Source organism: Pelodiscus sinensis, chromosome 1 (assembly GCF_052426305.1).
Source record: "Pelodiscus sinensis isolate ZL-2025 chromosome 1, ASM5242630v1, whole genome shotgun sequence".
Taxonomy (NCBI): Eukaryota; Metazoa; Chordata; order Testudines; family Trionychidae; genus Pelodiscus; species Pelodiscus sinensis.
The window spans coordinates 357,287,072-357,309,184 of NC_143052.1; the positions used below are offsets into that span (position 1 = coordinate 357,287,072).

At 46.8% G+C, this 22,113-nt stretch overlaps 2 protein-coding genes across 2 annotated transcripts; both read left to right on the top strand.

Moving 5' to 3' along the window:
• The first annotated feature begins 419 nt into the window (after positions 1-419).
• LOC142818306 (olfactory receptor 52M1-like) lies at positions 420-1,379 on the top strand. Its single transcript, XM_075897147.2, has one exon. The coding sequence runs from the start codon at positions 420-422 to the stop codon at positions 1,377-1,379; it is 960 nt and encodes a 319-aa protein (XP_075753262.2).
• Positions 1,380-10,379: 9,000 nt separating this feature from the next.
• On the top strand, positions 10,380-11,339 carry LOC102453475 (olfactory receptor 52K2-like). Its single transcript, XM_006113782.5, has one exon. The coding sequence runs from the start codon at positions 10,380-10,382 to the stop codon at positions 11,337-11,339; it is 960 nt and encodes a 319-aa protein (XP_006113844.4).
• Positions 11,340-22,113: the final 10,774 nt, after the last annotated feature.

The window sequence follows — 22,113 nt, forward strand, 5'->3', positions numbered from 1 at the left end:
GGTCAATGGGGAATCTGTACGACATGAATGTCTCTTCAGGGTTTCTTTTCAGTAAGGGGCAATGATTGAAAACATGAATCCACAGCCCTGTTACCCTCTGGCACATGTTACATTTTCCCACATGATTCTGTATAGGAAATACTGACACATAAAATATGGCATTGTCATTAGTATGGTCAGCGGTTAATGAATCATATCTCTGAATAATGAAAATGTCTTTTTACTGTGCAGGGAATGTGCTTCACCCATGAAAAGAGTTTCCTGTAGTGCATGTGATGTCTCTTGTTAACATCATCTCTCCATCCAGGTACTGTGAACTGCACCGTAGAGTCTGGGCATATAAAGTGAGTCAAGGGAACATACGGTATATGAAGGAGACACCATCCAGCCTCATCTTCGGATCCTTTCTCCCCTGCTCCATGTCATATTCCAACGCAACCGATTTCACCAACCCCTCCACCTTCATCCTGCTCGGCATTCCTGGCCTGGAGGTGGCCCATGGCTGGATCTCCATCCCGTTCTCAGCTATCTATGCTATAGTCATCTTAGGGAACTTCACCATCCTGTTCATTGTGAAGACAGAGCTGAGCCTCCATGAGCCCATGTACTATTTCCTCTGCATGCTGGCTGTCACCGACCTTCTGTTGACCACGTCCACCCTGCCCAAGATGCTGAGCATCTTCTGGGTCAATTCCAGGGAGATCAGTTTCAGTGCCTGTCTCACCCAGCTGTACTTCGTTCAGTGCTTCTCAGCGATAGAGTCTGGGATATTGGCAGCCATGGCGTTGGATCGCTACGTGGCCATCTGTCATCCCCTGAGACATTCCATCATCCTGACACACGCTGTGGTGGCCAAGATTGGCCTGGCCGTGGTGCTGCGAAGTGGCATAGAGTCACTGCCCTTTCCCTTCCTGCTGAGGCAATGGTCATATTGCAGAACCAACATCATCTCTCATTCCTTTTGCGCCCACATGGCTGTGGTGAAGCTGGCCTGTGGCGACACCCGCATCAGTAGTTCCTACGGGCTCTTTGTGCTGTTTTGTGTGTTGGGTCTGGATGCGATATTTATTGCAATTTCCTACATGCAGATCCTCAGGGCCATCTTCAGCCTCCCCACAAAGGAGGCCCGATTCAAGACTTTTTGGACTTGTGGTTCACATCTCTGCGCCATCGTAATCTTTTACATCCCAACTGTTTTCTCCTCCCTCGTGTACCGTTTTGGACAGAACTTTCCTCTGCATGTCCATGTTCTCATTGGCAACATGTACCTCCTGCTGCCCCCCATGCTCAACCCCATCATCTACGGGGTGAAGACCAAACAGGTTCGGGGGAGGCTGCTTTGGCTCATTACTCAGAAGCAGTCTAACGTTTTCTCCTAGGGCTGTGGCTTTCAGACCAAGCTCCTTGCTTTCCTTGGTGGTAACATGGTGTTGAAGCCCCTTCCCTGAATCACAACCTTTGCAGTCAGACAGATGTTGTGTCCTTCCCTTACTGTGCTGGATCAGGGTGACCCATGGTGGAATCAGTCTGCGTATGGCTCCGTAACTCTCAGGGGGTATGTCTACACTACCCCCCTAGTTCGAACTAGGGGGGTAATGTATGCATACCGAACTTGCTAATGAAGCCTGGGATTTGAATTTCCCGGGCTTCATTAGCATAAAGCCGGCTCCGCCATTTTTAAAAGCCGGCTTGTTCGAACCCCGTGCCGCGCGGCTACACGCGGCACGGGCTAGATGGTTCGAACTATGTAGTTATTCCGAACTATCTGTACGCCTCGTACATGATTTTTCAAAGATCATAGGCTTCCTAGTTCGAACTACCGTTACTCCTCGTGAAAACAGACTCCTCAGAGGGAGCTTGGAGAAAACAGAGAAGGTTTGGCCAAAGGGTGGAACCCTTGTGCCTCAAGAAGAGAATTTCCAGCCAGCTGGCAGATACGGTAGAAGACGGGGGGTGTCATTGTCACTTGTCTGCTCCTCCCACAACTCAGAGCCCGAAAGAAGCTCTGGGAGATGAAGGACGTTGGGTGGGGGAGGGGAACACAGGCTGCAGTGCGGATGGAGCTGCCACCTCAGGAACTTGTGAGCCTGCCTGTGTCATCAGCCAGGGAGAGACACTGTTGGTGCAAGTCCCATGTCATAGATTGTGAGTTTGTTTGATCCCTTAGGTAACCAGCTTTGACCAGATTCCTGTCACTTCTTATCACTCGCAATCTGTCGTGTTGTACTTAATAAATCAGACGCATATTTTATCTCACCCAGTGGGGTTTTGAGTTAAATATAGGAGAATCTTAGCTCGGCTTGCTGCATGTCTTCTTCCCTTAAACGTTAGTTAATTATACATAACGAAGCTTTCAGGCAGCTTATAACACATTGCAAACAAAGTATAGAAAATGAAATTCTTATACACGTTTCATGTAAAAGTCAGAATTTCCTTTTAATCTTTCAGGCCACAGTTGTAGCAACATCCAGTATCCATCTGAGCATATGGTCTACATCTGACAATATATAAATAACCACAGACTGTTTGTATTAACTCCATTTCCCTAACAATACAGGATCCCAGTTCAAGGGTCTAGCCCCTGCACCATGAATTTGTTAGCTGCTCATCAGTTCTAATCTCAGGTCATATAACAGGCTGGGGAGCATCCAGACTAGTGCGCTGAGCGACAAACAGCTGATCAGCTGTTTGTCGGCTCAGCGCGGCAGCCATGTAAATTTAAATAAAGCCGCGATCATTTAAATCGCGGCTCCATTTGACTTTGCCAAAACAAAAAATCTACATGGCTCCGTCGACAGAGCCATGTAGTTTAGACGTATCCTTGGAGTCTGGTGTCCAGCTGTGGGCACCACATTTCAAGAAAGATGTGGAAAAATTGGAGAGGGTCCAGAGAAGAGCAACAAGAATGATTAAAGGTCTAGAAAACATGAGCTATTAGGGAAGACTGAAAGAACTGGGCTTCTTTAGATTAGAAAAGAGAAGACTGAGAGGGGACATAATAGTGGTCCTCAAGTGTCCAAAAGGGTGTTATAAGGAGGAGGGAGAAAAATTGTTCTCCTTGGCCTCTGAGGATAGAACAATAAGCAATGGGCTTAGACTGCAGCAAGGGAGGTTTAGGCTGGACATTAAGAAAAACTTCCTCACTGTCAGGGTGGGTAAACACTGGCATAAGATGCCTAGGGAGGTTATGGAATCTCCATCTCTGGAGATATTTAAGAGCAAGTTAGATAGACATCTATCAGAGATAATCTGGATGGTACTGGGTCCTGCCATGAGGATCTTATCTTCCAGATGTTTGCAGACTTATTCCTTTATTATTTGCTTCATTATCTTCATTATCAAATATGACAGACAACCACAAAATGCCCATGGTAACCAACTAACGCTTACAATCCTAAGTTGAGATCAATGACCTAATAGAAAAAGACACTTCACCATTAGTAAGGTGAGGAAATACAAATAAGGAGAAAAGGAAACATCCCCTGCTGAATACGCATCCGACATAACACCACCAGAATAACAGATGATAAAAGAGGCATCCCAGCCTCAGGGCAGGAGAAGGAGACAGAGTCTTTGGGGGTGTGAGAATGAGGCTGTGGTGAGGACGGGGAAGGTTTTGGTGAGGAGGAAGATGACGGCTAACACCTCGGTTGTTCTAGTAGGAGTGGTGTGAGTACTGGGTATGGAAATATTGATGGACATAACCTATTTAGCTTATGAAATTGGGGTGTTTGTGACTGTGTTAAATATGTTAATAAACTACATATATTCAGGAGTTTGTATAGTGTGAGTGTTGCAGCTGTACCCATCAGGGTTCCCAACCACAGAATAATTGAATATTGGGCCTGATCCTGGGACAAAGAACCTGTCAGCACTAAAGGAAAAATGTAAAAAACGAAGGGGGTATCCGAAAATATCATCAGCAGTCTCCAATCAGGCAACACTTTCCGTAATGTGTGGTGTAAACAGCAGGAAAGCTTCCCGCAAGAGCTGGGCCATTCCCCTACTTTCATCTGCTTGGAATTCTTCAAAGAACTTTCCTTACTGTTCCCTTGTGAGGTGCAACTTTTCCCTTTGGATGTTTTGCTCTCACAGGATACACACAGCCCATCCCTCCCAGCCAGCCCCTGCCTCCCACCCCGGAAGGATGGTCACCCCCCGCTCCTACCACGATGATCACCTCGGGGATTTTGTGTTCCAGCACGTTGAGGCTGGTCAGGAGGCACCTGAACTGCGCCGTCAAGTGCCCAAAGGCGCATTCCCCGTGCATGCGGGCCCTTCCCAGGCAGTCAATGAAGCAGTCCTTAGACTGGTTCAGGTAGTTGCTTTATGGCTTCATCAGACCACGTCCCCCTGATGCACAGTGGCATCTCAATATCCCTGACCCTGATGTTGTGTTCGGGGTAAGAAAGTGACAGCTTCCAGCTTGTGGTAGAGGCTGGAGTTAAGGAAGACATGGGCATCTTGCACCTTCCCTGACCCGCCAATGAAAATGTCCGTGAACTGTCCTCTGTGACCCACCAGGGCCTGCAGGACCGTAGAAAAGTATCCCTTGCGATTTATATACTGTGCTGCCCCGTGGTTGGGGGCACAGATGAGGATGTGGTTCCATCAAGAGCCCTGCCCGCAGTTGGAGAAGTCCTGGGAGGAAAATCCAGCCACAATGGGGCTCCGGGGCTCCCATATGGATGACCCTGTGCAGCAGGCTGGTGTTTATGGCCCACCCACAGAAGGAGGCAAACAAAGATCCAAAACAGAGAATCAGAGGGGGTGCCTGAGCCCTTTGCAGGTCGCCGAGCCCTCCCCAAAAAACACCCCAGGACAAGCCCATTCCCCGCCCTGCCCCCAGCAGGGCTGTGTGAACGTGGGGCTATGTTCATACTGACATACTGGGCTTCTCAAGACTTGGGATTGGTTCTGCCTTGGGAAGGGGCTGGACTTGATGGCCTCCTGAGGTGTCTTCCAGCTCTTTGATTCTATGATTCTAAGATCCTTCTTTGGAAGGGGCTGCACAGGATCATGCTGGTTCCTGATGAGCGGTACTGATGTGTGACATCTTAACAAGACCCACATGTGCCCACAAAGTCCAGTGTCTCCTGTCACACTTCTGTGTCCAGATCTGGGTCTCTATTATCTACCCATCTCTTCTTGGCATTTACATGGCATCACACTCCAGGGAGACCTACACATTAAACCTTGTTATTTTTTTTCCTAATCAGCACAATTTTAAAAACACACAAATGCTCAGAGCAGACAATTACTCCATGACTCGGCCCAGAGCCCAAGAGATCTCTTATCCCTTGGGAAGGTCCCTTAATTACTCGTTATGCCTACAGCTGGATAAATAGCCCAGGGGCACAGATAGGCTGGTCTCCAGCCGGTTTACAATCGGGTCCCACTTCTCCCCAGTGTCCGATCAAACCCCACCGGGCTGCCAAGAGCCGTGTTATAACCAGCGCCCACCCTGCCTCAGCTCTTTGCAGAGGAAGCTGCTGCAGATGCCGGGCTGACGGGAGGGGCACATGCCTGCCAGAGGAAGACGCGTCCATCTCAGGATTCCCAGGTAAGAATCCTTTGCTGAGGAGCTCCTCTCTCTTCTCTGCAGCTTGGCCCACCCGGCTCTGAGGTAGCTGCTAGTCAGGGGCACTAGGGACCTGGGGCTTGGAGCATCAGGCAGCCTCAATCAGACACCCCACCTGGGAAACTTTTGGAAAATGTGCAAACAGCTGGAATTTAAGTTTTCTTATTGAAGGTGTCAGGAAGCCTTCACACAAGTCGGTCTGACCAGTGCCACCAGCCATGGCCAGGCCATCAGTGAATCCCTTTCAGCTAAGCACTTCAATCCAAAAATGTCTGTGGCATGGAGTTCCACAGGCCAAATACGGTTATGTAAATAGACTTCTTTTAGCAGTGTTACATGTTCACATTCAATAGAGTGGAGTGTTCCCTTGTTCATGTGGGGTGGGACAAAGTAAAAACAAATGCCAGATCTACTTTGTTTATGGACAGATTCATAGGGTTTTAGATGAGATTACACCATTAGATGGAAACATAGGAGAAAGGGACCAGAAAGGTCATCGAGTCCAGTTCCCTGCCGTTACGGCTGGACCAAGCCCCGTCTAGATCATCCCTGACAGCTGGTTGACTAACCTGCTCTAAAATTTTCAGCGGGGTAGCCATCTTAATCTGTAACTGAAAAAAAAGACTTTAAAAATTATGCGTCGTCTTGCAGCACATTAGAGACTAACAAAAATGGAGATGGTATCTTGAGCTTTCATGGGCACCACTTACTTCTTCAGATGAATGAAATTTAACGGGTCTAAGTTCTAAATAAAGAACAGAGAAAGGAAGGGGATGAGGAGGGAAAAGGTTGGAGAAAAAAATGGGGAAAGAATAGTCAATGAGTCTCTATGAAAATGAAGCTGATAGAGAGGGTTGTAAGGACTGTGAAGAACCTGCTGTTTGTCCTTTTATGTCATTAGGATGTGGGATATAGAGGGTAATTCAGTTAAGGTCTTTGTTTGAACCTCTATTGTAGCTTTCAAACTTGTACATGAACTTTGTAGGGCCTACAAAGAAAACAACAAAACTCCTCCTGTAAATGAAATTAGGCCCTGCCGCTTCCCTTTCAAGCAGGTTTTTTTTAATTGGCTTTCAATAATACTGTCACTTTGAGATCTATTAGTGAGTGTCCAGGTAAGTTAAAATGTTCCCCAACAGGTTTCTGTGCGTTGCCTTTTCGAATATCTGTTCTGTGTCCATTAATCCTTTCTCATAGAGACTGTCCAGTTTGGCCAATATCCGTGGCACAGGGGCATTGGTGGCACTTGATGGCATAGATCACATGGGTGAATGTGCAGTTATATGAGCCTCTGATGTGGTGGTGTATGTGGTTAGGTCCTGTGCTATTTATTGGGAACTTGGACCCCTTAAACTCCATTCATCTGAAGAAGTGGGTTGTGCCCATGATTAACATCTACATACCATGAATGCAATTACCATCCTAACATCCAATGAAGGTGCAAACAAATCTTTATGCAGATTCCTGTGTTAGTATCCCCCCATCTATTGACTTTAATCCTTATCTGCTTTGTTTTCACTATAAAGTGCTACCAGACCAGTTTTTGTTTTTTAAGTGTATCCTGTACAGACTAACTCAGCCACCCCCTGAAGCATCTACATTTTTGTTGGTCTCTAAGGTTCTGTAAGGGTATTTATTATTTTTATACTGTCTTCTGCTCTTAAATGTCTCTCATGATGGAGATTCCACAATCTTCCTGGGCATTTGATTGCAGTATTTCATCACCCCGACGGGTGGGAAGTTTTTCCTAATGCCCAACCTAAACCTGCCTTCCTGCAATTTGAGCCCATGGCTTCTTCTCCTAGCCTCAGAGGTTAAGGGGAATACTTCTCCCTCTCCTGATTATAACCATGTTTTAGATACCTGACAGAAGATCTGCCTCAGGGATTATCGACCCTTAAATGCCACCGCTTCAGTGGAGACAGGACCCATCTTGATAGCAGTGTGCTCCCAACAGCACAGGCAAATCAACCCCCGGAGCGCTGCTAACGAGATCAAGGGGAGCATTAGGCTGTTGCTCTCATGTTGCTGACACCAGAGTGAGGCTGAAATAGTCCTAGCACTCAGGGTGTGGATTTGGTTGTTTTGTTGCTGTGTGTAACAAGGACAGCTGAGGGAACTGGTGGTGTCTCGTTGTGAGATGTGGAGATTAAGGGAGGCATGAGAGCAGCCTGCAAATCCTTCTCGGTCTGGATGTCCAGAGACGGGCGGTTGGACATCCCACCACGTCCCATTGCACTTGGTTCCACTAGTCACTCACCCATCTTCACAATTTACGATAGATCGATGAAGTTCTTTCAGCCTCTCAGTGACCAGAATTTTCCATGGTTTCTAATCATTCGGGTGGCTCTTTTCCACAGCCTGTCCAGTTTCTCAACATCCCTTGTGAAATGCCGACCCCGGGACTGCCCAAGGTTGGTTTCCCTAGTACCAAGTGCAGAGGGAAAATTCTCCCCATGCTCCAACTCACCCCTCCCCTGTTTCTGCATCCTAGGATTGTATCCGCCCTTTGGCCCAGGCATCGCACTAGGAGCTCACAAGGAATTGGGTCTGCACTGTGACACCAATCCCATTTAGGGTCCCTGTGTTCCGTAACTCAATGCCCTGGTCCGTGTGTTTGTCCTGTATTCTCAGTTCATCCCCTCAGTCAATTTGCCAGCCCCGGCCTCAACGTTACACCACTGAGCCTGGCTTTGGGTCACCCACAATTTATCTGCAGTGAGTTTCTATTTTCTATTGACTTCCGGATAATTGATGAAAATATTGAACAACATTAGGCCAAGCACGGACCCCTGCCGAACTCCCCTAGGAACAGCCCCATTCACTGACAGTGGCCCATTGGCAATGGCTTTCTCAGATCTCTCAGTTAACCAGTTTTCAGTCCACTTTGCCCGTGCTCTATTGGCACTGTGCAGTGCGCATTCTCTGTGTGAATATTCATCCCTAGTACAGTGGAACCCTCCCAGGACAAAAAATCTGTTGAATTTGCCTGGTTCTGGGCACCACATTTCAGGTATTCTGGGGCAGCACCAACGACACTCCTTGTAAAGATGAGATGTTACGAAAACCAATCCCATCAGATTAAAAAAGTTCTTCTGATTCCAAAGCACCAGCCACATTCTGAGGTCAATTTATGACTTTCCCACAAACCTGCTGGAGCCTTTAGGATCTCAATTCTAAATCTTTATCTAAAGGGAAAGAAAGAAAGAAAGAAAGAAAGAAAGAAAGAAAGAAAGAAAGAAAGAAAGAAAGAAAGAAAGAAAGAAAGAAAGAAAGAAAGAAAGAAAGAAAGAAAGAAAGAAAGAAAGAAAGAAAGCTATAATTCGTGAAGGAGTCAATTACAGTCACCAATTGGAAAGATCTTGGTGCAGGCTTGTAGCAGGGATGGGATAAGCTGCTGGCTTAAGTCCTGTTCCCGGGGCAACTGGGATTGGTGGACAGTCCTTTGTTCAAAGCTTCAGGGCGGATTCTGTAGAGGTGAGGAGCACGATCCAAGGCAAAAGGAGGGATTTCCAGGGCGCTTTACGTATCCTCAGCCTTGGGGTGGGAATCCCATTGTGCTCACTGTGCAAAGCACATTCCAAGGTGGGGTTTGGAGGCACAAGAGTAAGTCACTTTCCACGGGTAACACCAATAGGCAGAACGGACCCTGAGACTGCAGTGCATGAGGCTGAGGCTGTAGAACTGACTCATTCTTATCTCTCTGGAAGTGACCTCAGTGCCACCCCATGGGCAGTGACCCACACCCAGTGGGTATGTGGCTTCCACGTGCTTGGCTGCTTTCTCCGTGGGTGGACGCTCGGACCCACTCTCCAGACAGAGAGTTTGCAGGAAAGAGTTAGGGCGAGTTGGCTGCCTCCCAGGCTCCATTATCCATTGAATGTTTCTTGAAGAACTTATAAACATAACTAGACTTTCCCAACACACTGGCTAATGATCCTGTGGGTGCTACTCCGGGAGGTTACCTCTGACACACAGACCCACAGCTAAAGTTTGTATAATGAAGGACATATATATGCATAATATTTGCATAACATTCAAATGGTATAATCATAACCAGGATATGCATAACAGATAAGACACCCATAACCAGCCAACCATGAGCTCTTGGGAGACATCTCACTGGCAGACTTTGTGCTAGATTTATTTGCAATGTATAGTAGTAGAGTTAGCAGTGCTCTGCATGTTCCAATTACAATCCAAGAGCATCACAGGGGTATCTGAAGATTGTGTTTGCTTTGAATGCTATTTGCGTAACACTGCTATCACTAACAGCCAGAACTTTCCCCTGAAGTGTGTTCTAATTGGAGGGTTTTCCCTGGCACTTAACTTGTCAAAGATTTGTATTTTTTTCCCCATTCTCATATTTTGAGAAACCGGGTCAATGGGGAATCTGTATGACATGAATGTCTCTTCAGGGTTTCTTTTCAGTAAGGGGCAATGATTGAAAACATGAATCCACAGCCCTGTTACCCTCTGGCACATGTTACATTTTCCCACATGATTCTGTATAGTAAATACTGACACATAAAATATGTCATTGTCATTAGTAGGGTCAGCGGTTAATGAATCATATCTCCGAATAATGAAAATGTCTTTTTACTGTGCAGGGAATGTGCTTCACCCATGAAAAGAGTTTCCTGTAGTGCATGTGATGTCTCTTGTTAACATCATCTCTCCATCCAGGTACTGTGAACTGCACCGTAGAGTCTGGGCATATAAAGTGAGTCAAGGGAACATACGGTATATGAAGGAGACACCATCCAGCCTCATCTTCGGATCCTTTCTCCCCTGCTCCATGTCATATTCCAACGCAACTGACTTCACCAACCCCTCCACCTTCATCCTGCTGGGCATTCCTGGCCTGCAGGAGGCCCATGTATGGATCTCCATTCCCTTCTGTGCCATCTATGCCATAGTCATCTTGGGGAACCTCACCATCCTGTTCATTGTAAAGACAGAGCCGAGCCTCCATGAGCCCATGTACTATTTCCTCTGCATACTGGCCATCACCGACTTGCTTCTGACCACATCCACCCTGCCCAAGATGCTGAGCATCTTCTGGTTCAATTCCAGGGAGATCAGTTTCAGTGCCTGTCTCGCCCAGCTGTACTTCGTTCAGTGCTTCTCAGTGATCGAGTCTGGGATATTGGCAGCCATGGCGTTGGATCGCTACGTGGCCATCTGCCATCCCCTGAGACATTCCACCATCCTGACAAACCCTGTGTTGGCCAAGATAAGCCTGGCTGTGGTGCTGCGCAGTAGCGTAGTTGTTTTGCCCTACCCCTTGCTGGTGAGGCAATGGTCATATTGCAGAACCAACATCATCTCTCATTCCTTTTGCGCCCACATGGCTGTGGTGAAGCTGGCCTGTGGCGACACCCGCGTCAGTAGCTACTACGGGCTCTTTGTGCTGTTTTGCATGTTGGGTCTGGATTTGGTATTTATTGCCATTTCCTACATGCAGATCCTCAGGGCCATCTTCAGCCTCCCCACCAAGGAAGCCCGATTCAAGACTTTTTGGACTTGTGGTTCACATCTCTGCGCCATTGTAATTTTTTACATTCCAACTGTTTTCTCTGCCCTCATGTACCGTTTTGGACAGAACTTTCCCCTGCATGTCCATGTTCTCATTGGCAGCATGTACCTCCTGCTGTCCCCTATGCTAAACCCCATCATCTACGGGGTGAAGACCAAACAGATCTGGGGCAGGCTGCTCTGGCTCATTTCTCAGAAACAGTTTAAAGTTTTCTCCTAGGGCTGTGGCTTTCAGACCAAGCTCCTTGCTTCACCGAGTGGTAAGATGGTGCTGGGCCCCTTCCCTAAATCACAACCTTTGCAGTCAGACCGATGTTGTATCCTTCCCTTATTCTGCTGGATCAGGGTGACCCATGGCTGAATCAGTCTGCTATGGCTCCGTAACTCTCAGGGTTACAGTCCTTCACATTGTCAGCCGCTGGTGCCCAGGGCTCTGTCCCCACCCACCTATTCCCCAGGCCCTGTGTCCTGGCTTGCTTCTTTCCCCATAGCCCCTACCTCTGCCCCAGCTAGTCCAATGTGCCCCTGCCCCTTTTGCCCCTTCCTCCTGTCACTGGCTGGATCTTCCCCACCTCCATCCCTGCTGCAGCTGGGTTCCCTCTGCTCTGGGGTTGGAGAGGAGCTTCTGCAGCCTGGCCAGGTACCTGCCTGCCTGGATGGCAGCATCTGAATAGGACAGTCCTGGGTCCATGACCCTACGCCTCCCATCTGCCTTTAGAGACCCCAACAAAGACTGGTCTCCTTTTCAGTGAGACTGTCCTGTTCAATGCCAAGTAGCTGGCAACCTTTCCTGTCATGCAGATAAAGAAGCCAACTGAGTGGGAAGTCTTGCTCTGTGTGAGTCACGGAAGTAGGGGTCCACTAAGGTAGGACAACGCCATCTCTAGACAGTGTCAGCGTCATGCAGGGAAGATGGAAGGAAGTCTCCTCAGAGGGAGCTTGGAGAAAATGGAGAAGGTTTGGCCAAAGGGTGGAACCCTCGTGCCTCAAGAACAGAATTTGCAGCCAGCTGGCAGAGACGGTAGAAGATGGGGGGTGACATCATCACTTGTCTGTGCCCCCCACAATTCAGAGCACGAACGAAGCTCTGGGGGACGAAGGAAGTTGAGTGGGAGAGGGGAACATGGCCTGCAGCGTGGATGGAGCCGCTGCCTCAGGAACTTGTGAGCCTGCCTGTGTCATCAGCCAGGGAGAGACACTGTTGGTGCAAGTCCCATGTCATAGATGGTGAATTTGTTTGATCCCTTAGGTAACCAGCTTTGACCGGATTCCTGTCACTTCTTATCACTTGCAACCTGTCGTGCTGTACTTAATAAATCACACCCATGTTTTACCTCATCCGGTGGGTTTTTGAGTTAAATATAGGAGAATATTAACTCTGCTGCATGTCTTCATCACATAACATTAGTTAATTATACATAACGAAGTTTGTAGGTACAACCTTGGCTGGGCCAGACTTCACTGCCCTTCTCCAGTGTCTAAAGAAACCCCCACATCCAAAGCAGTACTGGAGACCCAGAGTTCAGACAAAAGAAGTTTAGCAAGGATTGCCGAGGGTCAGCCTCCCTATATTCAAGTTCCCAAAGAAACTAAAATAATGAATTGAATTAAATAACTTTATAGAAATCTTATGACGAAACCAATAATCTAATTCTTACAACAGAACACAGGTATTTTATAGCCAGCAAATAATATCTATAATTACAGTAAACATACGTAAAGAGACAACTGAAAGTGAAATTTGAACAGTTCCGTCCACTCAAACACAGTGGCTGTGTCTAGACTGGCATGATTTTCCAGAAATGTTTTTAACGGAAAAGTTTTCCGTTAAAAGCATTTTCAGAAAAGAGCGTCTAGATTGGCACGGACGCTTTTCCGCAAAAGCACTTTTTGCGGAAAAGCGTCCGTGGCCAATCTAGACGCACTTTTGCGCAAAAAAGCCCCGATCGCCATTTTTGTGATTGGGGCTTTTTTGCGCAAAACAAATCTCAGCTGTCTACACTGGCCCTTTTGTGCAAAAGGGACTTTTGCCCGAACGGGAGCAGCATAGTATTTCCACAAAAAGCACTGATTTCTTACAGTAAGAAGTCAGTGCTTTTGCAGAAATTCAAGCGTCCAGTGTAGACAGCTGGCAAGTTTTTCCAGAAAAGCGGCTGATTTTCCGGGAAAACTGGCCAGTCTAGACACAGCCAATAAGAAAAGACTGAGAGTTCTCAGGAGCTTAGATTTGGTTCACCGATGTCTCCGTTTAAGCCCATGATATCAAATCTGTACCATATGCTGAGTCTGAACTCTCTCTCTACACTTGCTGGTAGGGAATCCTCAGTTGGAGTCCAGGCAGACTTTTCCTCTGCTATGGTCACTGCTAGGCAGGCAGCTCACTGATTAACTAGTCAGTTAGCTCCCAAGTGAACAGACTTCAAGAAACCCTGTTACAAGAAAATACAAAAAAACCCTGAGAACAACAGAGTAGAAACGACTCTTTTCCCCGTTGCTACATTTACCGAGGAGATGAAGAACCCCACGGACTGAGAAAGTGAACTAGACCAGTTTGACGACAATCAAAACAGCATTTAAAGCCAACAATTAACACATGTTATTGCCCCTCCCAGGTTCTCGTAGCTCTAAGTAGCATTGCCCGTGATCGCTGGTGCAGGGTTAACAACAACCTGCTGCCAAGTGCTGCAGAATGAGGAGCAGCAGCCAGTTCTCTGCTCCTGGCTTAGCTTCTTCCAGCTCACACAAGCCATAGAAAAGCATCTGCCCTGCCTGCTTGCTCATGACGTCTGACCCCAAATTACTGGACCCAACTCCAGAAGCTTCTGGGTGGAGGCTGAATCTGCCCTGCAACAGTAACACTCAACTCACTCCTATCTACCCCACAAGGGTCTCTTAAAGAGATCGCCCCCGATTAAGTGCATGGGTTACACAGGCAGCTTATAACACATTGCAAACAAAGTATAGAAAATGAAATTCTTATACAATTTTCATTGAAAAGTAAGAATTTCCTCTTAATCTTTCTGGCCACAGCTGTAGCAACATCCAGTAACCGTCAGAGCATATGGTCTACATTTGACAAAATGTAAATAACCACAGACGGTTCATAGTACCTCGATTTCCCTAACAATACAGGATCCCAGTTCAAGGGTCTAGTCCCTGCACCGTGACTTTGTTAGCTGCTTATCAGTTGTAACCTCACGTCATGTAACAGGCTGGTCTGGGGGCACCATTGAGAAGGTCAAATTTGGGCAAATTGCTTAGAACCAGGGCAACTTACAGCTCAAGACGGCAGGTCCTCCTCTATAAAGCACCAAACCATTTACACAGAGTAGTTCAGCTGCCCTCTGGCCAGCAACCAAATCCCCTTAGATACCCCGGCTTTACCTGTGCCACAGCCAGTTCTGTTCAATAGCTTCATCAACAATTTAGATGATGGCATAGAGAGTACGCTTATTAAGTTGGCAGATGATACCAAGCTGGGAGGGGTTGCAAGTGCTTTGGAGGAAAGAGTCAGATTTCAAAATGATCTGGACAAACTGGAGAAACGGTCAGAGGTAAATAGGTTGACGTTTAATAAGGACAAGTGCAAAGTGCTCCACTTAGGAAGGAACAATCCGTTTCACACATACGGAATGGGAAGTGACTATCTAGGAAGGAAGTGGGTCTTTGCCCACGAAAGCTTATGCTCCAATAAATCTTTTAGGGTATGTCTACACGGCATTCCTCTTTCGACAGAGGAATGCAAATGCAGTTGAGCGAAATTGCAAATGAAGCGTGGATTTGAATTTCCCGCACTTCATTTGCATAATCACATCTGGGCATTATTTTGGGGGGAAAATGTTATCTAGACACGGTTATTTCGAACGAAAACCCTTTTTTCATAATTACCCTTAAACCTCATTTTATAAGGAGTAAGGGTCATTTTGAAAGAAGGCTTTTCTTTTGAAATAACCACATCTAGACAGCGTTTCTTTTTTCAAAATAATGCCCAGACGCGATTATGCAAATGGAGTGTGGGAAATTCAAATCCACTCTTCATTTGCAATTTCGCTCAGCTGCATTTGCATCTCTCTCTGGAAAGAGTATGCAGGTGTACACATACCCTTCAGTCTATAAGGTGCCATAGGACTTCTCGTTGTTTTTGTAGTTTCAGACTAACATGGATAGCCCTGATACTTGTCTAGGAATGGGTCCTGCAGAAAGGAGTCTACGGGTCATAGTGGACAACAAGCTAAAAATGAGTCACAAATATGACACTATTGTGAACAAAAGGCAAACATGACTTTGGGATGCATTAACAGGCATGTTGTGAGCAAGACACGAGAAGTCATCCTTCCGCTCTACTCTGCGCTGGATAGGCCTCAACTGGAGTATTGTGTCCAGTTCTGGGCACCACATTTCCAGAAAGATGTGGAGAAATTGGAGAAGGTTCAGAGAAGAGCAACAACAATGATGGAAGGTCTAGAGAACATGAGCTATAAGGGAAGACTGAAAGAATTGAGCTTGTTTAGTTTAGAAAAGAGAAGACTGAGATGGGACATGATAGCAGTTTTCAAGTGTCCAAAAAGGTGTTATAAAGAGGAGGGAGAAAAATTGTTCTTCTTGGTCTCTGAGGATAGGACAAGAAGCAATGGACTTAAATTGCAGCAAGGGAGGTTTAGGTTGGACATTAGGAAAAACTTCTTCGCTGTCAGGATAGTTAAACCCTGTAATAAATTGCCTAAGAAGGTTGTGGAATCTCCATCTCTGGAGATATATAAGAGCAAGTTAGATAGACATCTATCAGAGATAGTCTAGATGTACTGGTTCCTGACATGAGGACCTTCTTATCTTTCAGATGTTAGCAGGTGGATTCCTTAATTACTTGCTTCGTTATATTCATTATCAATTGTGATAGACAACCCACAAAATGCCCATGGTAACAAACTGACATTTACGATACTAAGTTGAGATCAATGACCTAATAGAAAAAGACACTTCACCATTAGTAAGGTGAGGAAATGCAAATAAGGAGAAAAGGAAACATCCCCTACTGAATACGCATCAGATATAACATCACCAGCATAACAGATGATAAAAGAGGCATCCCAGCCTAGGGGCGGCAGGAGAAGGAGACAGAGTCTTTGGGGGTGTGAGAATGAGGCTGTGGTGAGGACGGGGAAGGTTCTGGTGAGGAGGAAGATGACGGCTAACACCTCGGTTGTTCTAGTAGGAGTAGCGTGAGTACTGGGTATGGAAATATTGATGGACATAACCTATCTAGCTTATGAAATTGGGGTGTTTGTGACTGTGTTAAATATATTAATAAACTACATATATTCAGGAGTTCCTATAGTGTGAGTGTTGCATCTGTGCCCATCTGGGATCCCAACCTCAGAATAATTGAATATTGGGCCTGATCCTGGGACAAAGAACCTGTCAGGCCTAAAGGTAACATTTTAAAAACAAAGGGGGTATCCAGAAATATCAGCAGCAGTTTCACATCAAGCAACACGTTCTGTAATGGGGGTGTAAACACCAGGAAAGCTTCCCACAATAATTAGACCATTCCCCAATTCCCTCTGTTTGGAATTCTTCAAAGGACTTTCCTTACTGTTTCCTTGTGAGGTGCAACTTTTCCCTTTGGAAGTTTTGCTCTCACAGGATACACACAGCCCATCCCTCCCAGCCAGCCTCTGCCTCCTACGCCAGAAGGACGGTCACCCCTCCCCTCCTTCCCACGATGTTGTCGAGAACACAACAAGCGGAGATCACCTCGGGGATGTTGTGTTCCCTCACACTGAGTCTGGTCAGGAGGTCCCTGAACTGCGCCTTCAAGCGCCCAAAGGCACATTCCTTGTGCATGCGGGCCCTTCCCAGGCAGCCAATGAAGCAGTCTTTGGTCTGGCCCACGACAGCTCATCACCTAATAAACCATCTTGTTAGTCTTTAAAGTGCTACATAGTTCTGTTTTTTGTTTCATGATTTTGTAAGGCATTAACAGGAGTGTTGCGAGCAAAATGTGAGAAGTCATTCTTCCGCTCTACTCTGCGCTGGTTAGGCCTCAGTTGGAGTATTGTGTCCAGTTCTGGGCACCGCATTTCAGGAAAGATGTGGAAATTAGAGGTCCAGACAAGAGAAACAAAATGATTCAAAGCTTCAGAGGGGAAGCCGAGTTAGTCTGAACAGGATAAACTTAAAAAACAAGTTATCTGGTTGCACTAATAAAACATGTAGATGGCATCATGAGTTTTTGTGGGCACAGCCCACTTCTTCAGAGGACTGCATTTTCTAAGTGTGTTCCCCTGAAGAGGCGCCAATGGCTGTGACCGGTTGGCAGGTCTCTGGGTGGGAGGAGACGTGAGGTCAGGGAGTTCCTACCTCCCAGGCCCAGGGAGCTCACAAACCCCAGCTAGTTCTGGAATTCACCTTGAGAGTATGGTTCAGGCTCAGGCTTCCTCATCCAGCCTTTCCTCAGCCACCTGCCCAAGCACCAATCCCCACGGGACTGGGAGTCCATTTCCCTCTCCACAGCACTGACAGAGCCTGGGTATGGCCGGGAAGGCAGGGCTCCTGGATTCTCTCTGTCGTCTGGCCTGTTTTGCTCTGGGTGACCTTGGATAATTCACATCCCACTATGCCTCAGTTTTCCTATCGATGGAATGGGACTGTGTCCATACTGACGCACTGACATTACTGGGGCTTTTCAAGAGTTGGGATTGGCCCTGCCTTGGGAAGGGGGCTGGACTTGATGACTGCCTAAGGTCTTTTCCAGCTCTATGATTGTATGATTCTAAGATCCTACAGTGCAAGGGGCTGCACAGGGTCATGATGGTTACTGATGAGCGTTACTGATGTTTGATACCTTAACGAGAGCCCCATGTTTCTGCAAAAAAGTCTTGTGTCTCCTGTCACACTTCTGTGTCCAGATCTGTGTGTCTATTATCTACCCATCTCTTCTTGGCATTTAGAAGGTATCACACCCCAGGGAGAGCTACACATTAAACCTTGTTATTTTTGTTCTTAATCAGCACAATTTTAAAAATACACAAATGCTCAGAGGAGACAATTCCTTGCTGACTCAGTGCAGAGTCTAGGAGTTCTCAGCTACCTCTGGGAAGGTCCCTTAATTACTCGTTGTGTCTGTAGCTGGGTAAATAGCCCAGGGGCACAGACAGGCTGGTTTACAATTGGTTTACATTCAGGTCCCACTTCTCCTCTGGCATCTGAGCAAACCCCACCGGGCTGCCCAGAGCCATGTTATAACCAGCGCCCACCCTGCCTCGGCTCTCAGCAGAGGAAGCTGCTGCAGACTCTGGGCTGACGGGAGGGGCACACGCCTGCCTGAGGAAGACGCGTTCCTCTCAGGATTCCCAGGTAAGAATCCCTTGTTGCGGAGCTCCCCTCTCTTCTCTGCAGCCCGGCCCAACCCCGGTGACACCTCCAGCCCTGAGGTGGCTGCTTGTCAGAGGCAATGGGGACCCTTCGGGGTGACAGGCATTCCTTCATATTCCAGACAAGGTGGAATTCTGAGCCCCTGGCCCATAGTTTGCTCGGGTTACCCTGAGAGAGAACGGCCCTGGAGCCTCAGGCAGCCTCAACCAGACACCCCACCTGGGAAATTTTTAGAAAATGTGCAAACAGCTAGAAACGAGGTTTTCTCACTGAAGGTGTCAGGAAGCCTTCACACAAGTCGGTCTGACCAGTGCCACCAACCGTGGCCAATCCATCAGTGAATCCCTTTCACGTAAGCACTTCAATCCAATAATGTCTGTGGCAAGAAGTTCCACAGGCCAAATACGGTTATGTAAACAGACTTCTTTTAGCAGTGTTACATGTTCACATTCAATGGAGCGGAGTGTTCTCTTCTTCACATAAAGTGGAACAAAGTGAAAACAGATGCCAGATCTACTTTGTTTTTGGACAGATTCATAGGGTTTTAGATGAGATTACACCATTAGATAGAAACATAGAAGAGAAAGGGACCAGAAAGTTCATCGAGTCCAGTTCCCTGCCCTCATTGCAGGATGAAGCCCCATCTAGATCATCCCTGACAGGTGTTTGTCTAACCTGCTCTTAAATTTTCAGCGGGTAGCCATCTTAGACTGTAACTGGAAAAAAAAAGACTTTAACAAATCTGAGTAGTCTTGTAGCACCATGGAGACTAACAACAATGTAGACGACATCTTGAGCTTTCATGGGCACCACCCACTTCTTCAGATGAATGAAGTTTAAAGGGTCTAAGTTCTAAATAAATTTCAGAGAAAGGAAGAGGATGGGGAGGGAAAAGATAGGAGAAAAAAATGGGAAAAAAATAGTCAGTGAGTCTCCATGTAAATGAAGCTGAGAGAGAGGGTTGTAAGGACTCTGAAGTATCTGGTGTTTGGCTTTTTATGTCATTAGGATGTGGGCGATAGCGGGGAATCCAGTTAAGGTCTTTGTTTAAACCTCTATTGTAGCTTTCAAACTTGTACATGAACTTTGTAGGGCCTACAAAGAAAACAACAGAACTCCTCCAGTAAATGAAATTAGGCCCTGCCGCTTCCCTTTCAAGCAGTTTTTTGTCATTGGCTTGCAATAATATGGTCACTTTGAGATCTATTAGTGAGTGTCCGGGTAAGTTAAAATGTTCCCCAACAGGTTTCTGTGTGTTGCCTTTTCGAATATCTGCTCTGTGTCCATTGATCCTTTCTCACAGAGACTGTCTAGTTTGGCCCAATATCCGTGGCAGAGGGGCATTGCTGGCTCTTGATGGCATAGATCACATGAGTGGATGTGCCGATATATGAGCCTCAGATGTGGTGATGTGTGTGGTTAGATTCTGTGCTATTTATTGGGAACTTGGACCCCTTAAACTCCATTCATCTGAAGAAGTGGGTTGTGCCCATGAATAACATCTACATACCATGAATGCGATTACCAACCTAACACCCAATGATTACCAACCTAACACCCTAACACCAAACAAATCTTTATGCAGATTCCTGTGTTAGTATCCCCCCATCTATTGACTTTGATCCTTATCTGCTTCGTTTTCACTATCCAATCTTCAGGTACTTACTGATTGCCTGTTCTGCCTTCCTCTTTTTCCCTTTGAGTTTTTCATAACCGCTGCTCCTTGTTTCCCGTCCTCCCCCTTCTTTTTTTCCTTCTCCTTTCTCCCCTATTGATTTTGGGTCTTCACATCCGAAACTTAAAACTCCAGTCATCTGAAGAAGTGGGCTGTGCCCACAAAAGCTCATGATCCCATCTCCATGTTTTGTTTGTCTATAAAGTGCTACCAGACCAGGTTTTGTTTTTTAAGTGTATCCTGTACAGACTAACTCGGCCACCCCCTAAAGCATCGACATTTTTGTTAGTCTCTAAGGTGCTGCAAGAGTATTTGTTATTTTTAAACTTTCTTCTGCTCTTAAATATCTCCAGTGATCGAGATTCCACAACCTTCCTGGGCAATTTATTCCAGTGCTTCACGACCGTGACAGGAAATTTTCCCCCAAGTCCATCCTAAACCTGCCTTACTACAATTTAAGCCCACGCCTTCTTGTCCTAGCCTCGGAGGTTAAGGGGAATACTTTTCCCTCTTCTGCTTGTAGCCATGTTTTAGATACCTGACAGAAGATCTGCCTCAGGGATTATCAACACTTACGTACCACTGCTTCAGTGGGACATGAAATATCTCTGCAACAGGGTGCTCCCAGCAGCACAGGCAACCCAACCCCTGGAGCACTGCTATCGAAGTCAAAGGGAGCATTTGGCTGTTGCTCTCATGCTGCTGACACCGGGCTTAGGCTGAAATAGTCCTAGCGCTCAGGGCGTGGATTTGGTTGTTTTGTTGCTGTGTGTAACAAGGACAGCTGAGAGAACTGGTGGTGTCTAGTTGTGAGATGTGGAGATTAGAGGGGGCATGAGAACAGCCTGCAAATCCTTCTCAGTCTCGATCTGCAGAGATGGGCGGTTGGAGAATCCACTGTGTCACTTTGCAGTTGATTCCACTAGTCACTCACCCTCCATGCCCTTATTACTAACAGCAAAATGTGAGATTTTAGCTCCCCCCGATTGGGTCATTTTCTGCTCTACTCGAGTAGATTAAGAGCCCATCTTCACAATTTACAATAGATCGATGAAGTTCTTTCAGCCTCTCAGTGACTAGAATTTTCCCCGGGTTCCAATCGTTTGTGCGGCTTTTTTCCACAGCCTCTCCAGTTTCTCAACATCCCTTGTGAAATGCCGAACCCAGGGCTGCATGCTCTTAGTTTCACCAGTGCCACGTGCAGAAATTAAATTAATGAAGATCGCCAATCTCCTAGAACTGGAAAAGACCTTGAAAGGTCATCAAGTCCAGTCCCCTGCCCTCACACCAGAACCAAGTACCACCCCTGACAATTTTTTCCCCAAATGGCCTTCTCAAGGATTGAACACACAACCCCAGGTTTAGCAGGCCAAAGCTCAAACCACTGAGCTGTCCCTCATGATGAAAGCCTCTCCAAGTTTTAACTCACCTCTTCACAATTTACAATAAGTCAATGAAGTTCTTTCAGCCTCCCAGCGACCAGAATTTTCCCCGGGTTCTAATCATTCGGGTGGCTCTTTTCCACAGCCTGTCCAGTTTCACAACATCCCTTGTGAACTGCCAACCCTGGGACTGCCCAACGTTGGTTTCCCCAGTGCCGAGTGCTGAAGGAAAATCCTCCCCATGCTCCAACTCACCCCTCCCCTATTTCTGCATCCTAGGATTCCATCCGCCTTTTGGCCCGTGCATCGCACTAGGAGCTCACAAGGAATTGGGTCTGCGCTATGACCGTAATCCCATTGAGGGTCCTTGTGCTCCATAACTCAGTGCCCTGGTGTAGGGGTTTGTCCTACATTCCCTCTTCATCCCCTCAATCAACGTGCCGGCTCCGGCCTCAAGGTTACACCTCTCAGCCTGGCTTTGGGTGACGCACAATTTACCTGCAGTGAGTTTCTATTTTCTATTGACTTCCAGATCATTGATGAAAATATTGAACAACATCAGG

Bases quoted from the DNA above. Each gene is read 5' to 3' on its own strand.
- LOC142818306 (XM_075897147.2), top strand. From the start codon at position 420: ATGTCATATTCCAACGCAACCGATTTCACCAACCCCTCCACCTTCATC.
- LOC102453475 (XM_006113782.5), top strand. From the start codon at position 10,380: ATGTCATATTCCAACGCAACTGACTTCACCAACCCCTCCACCTTCATC.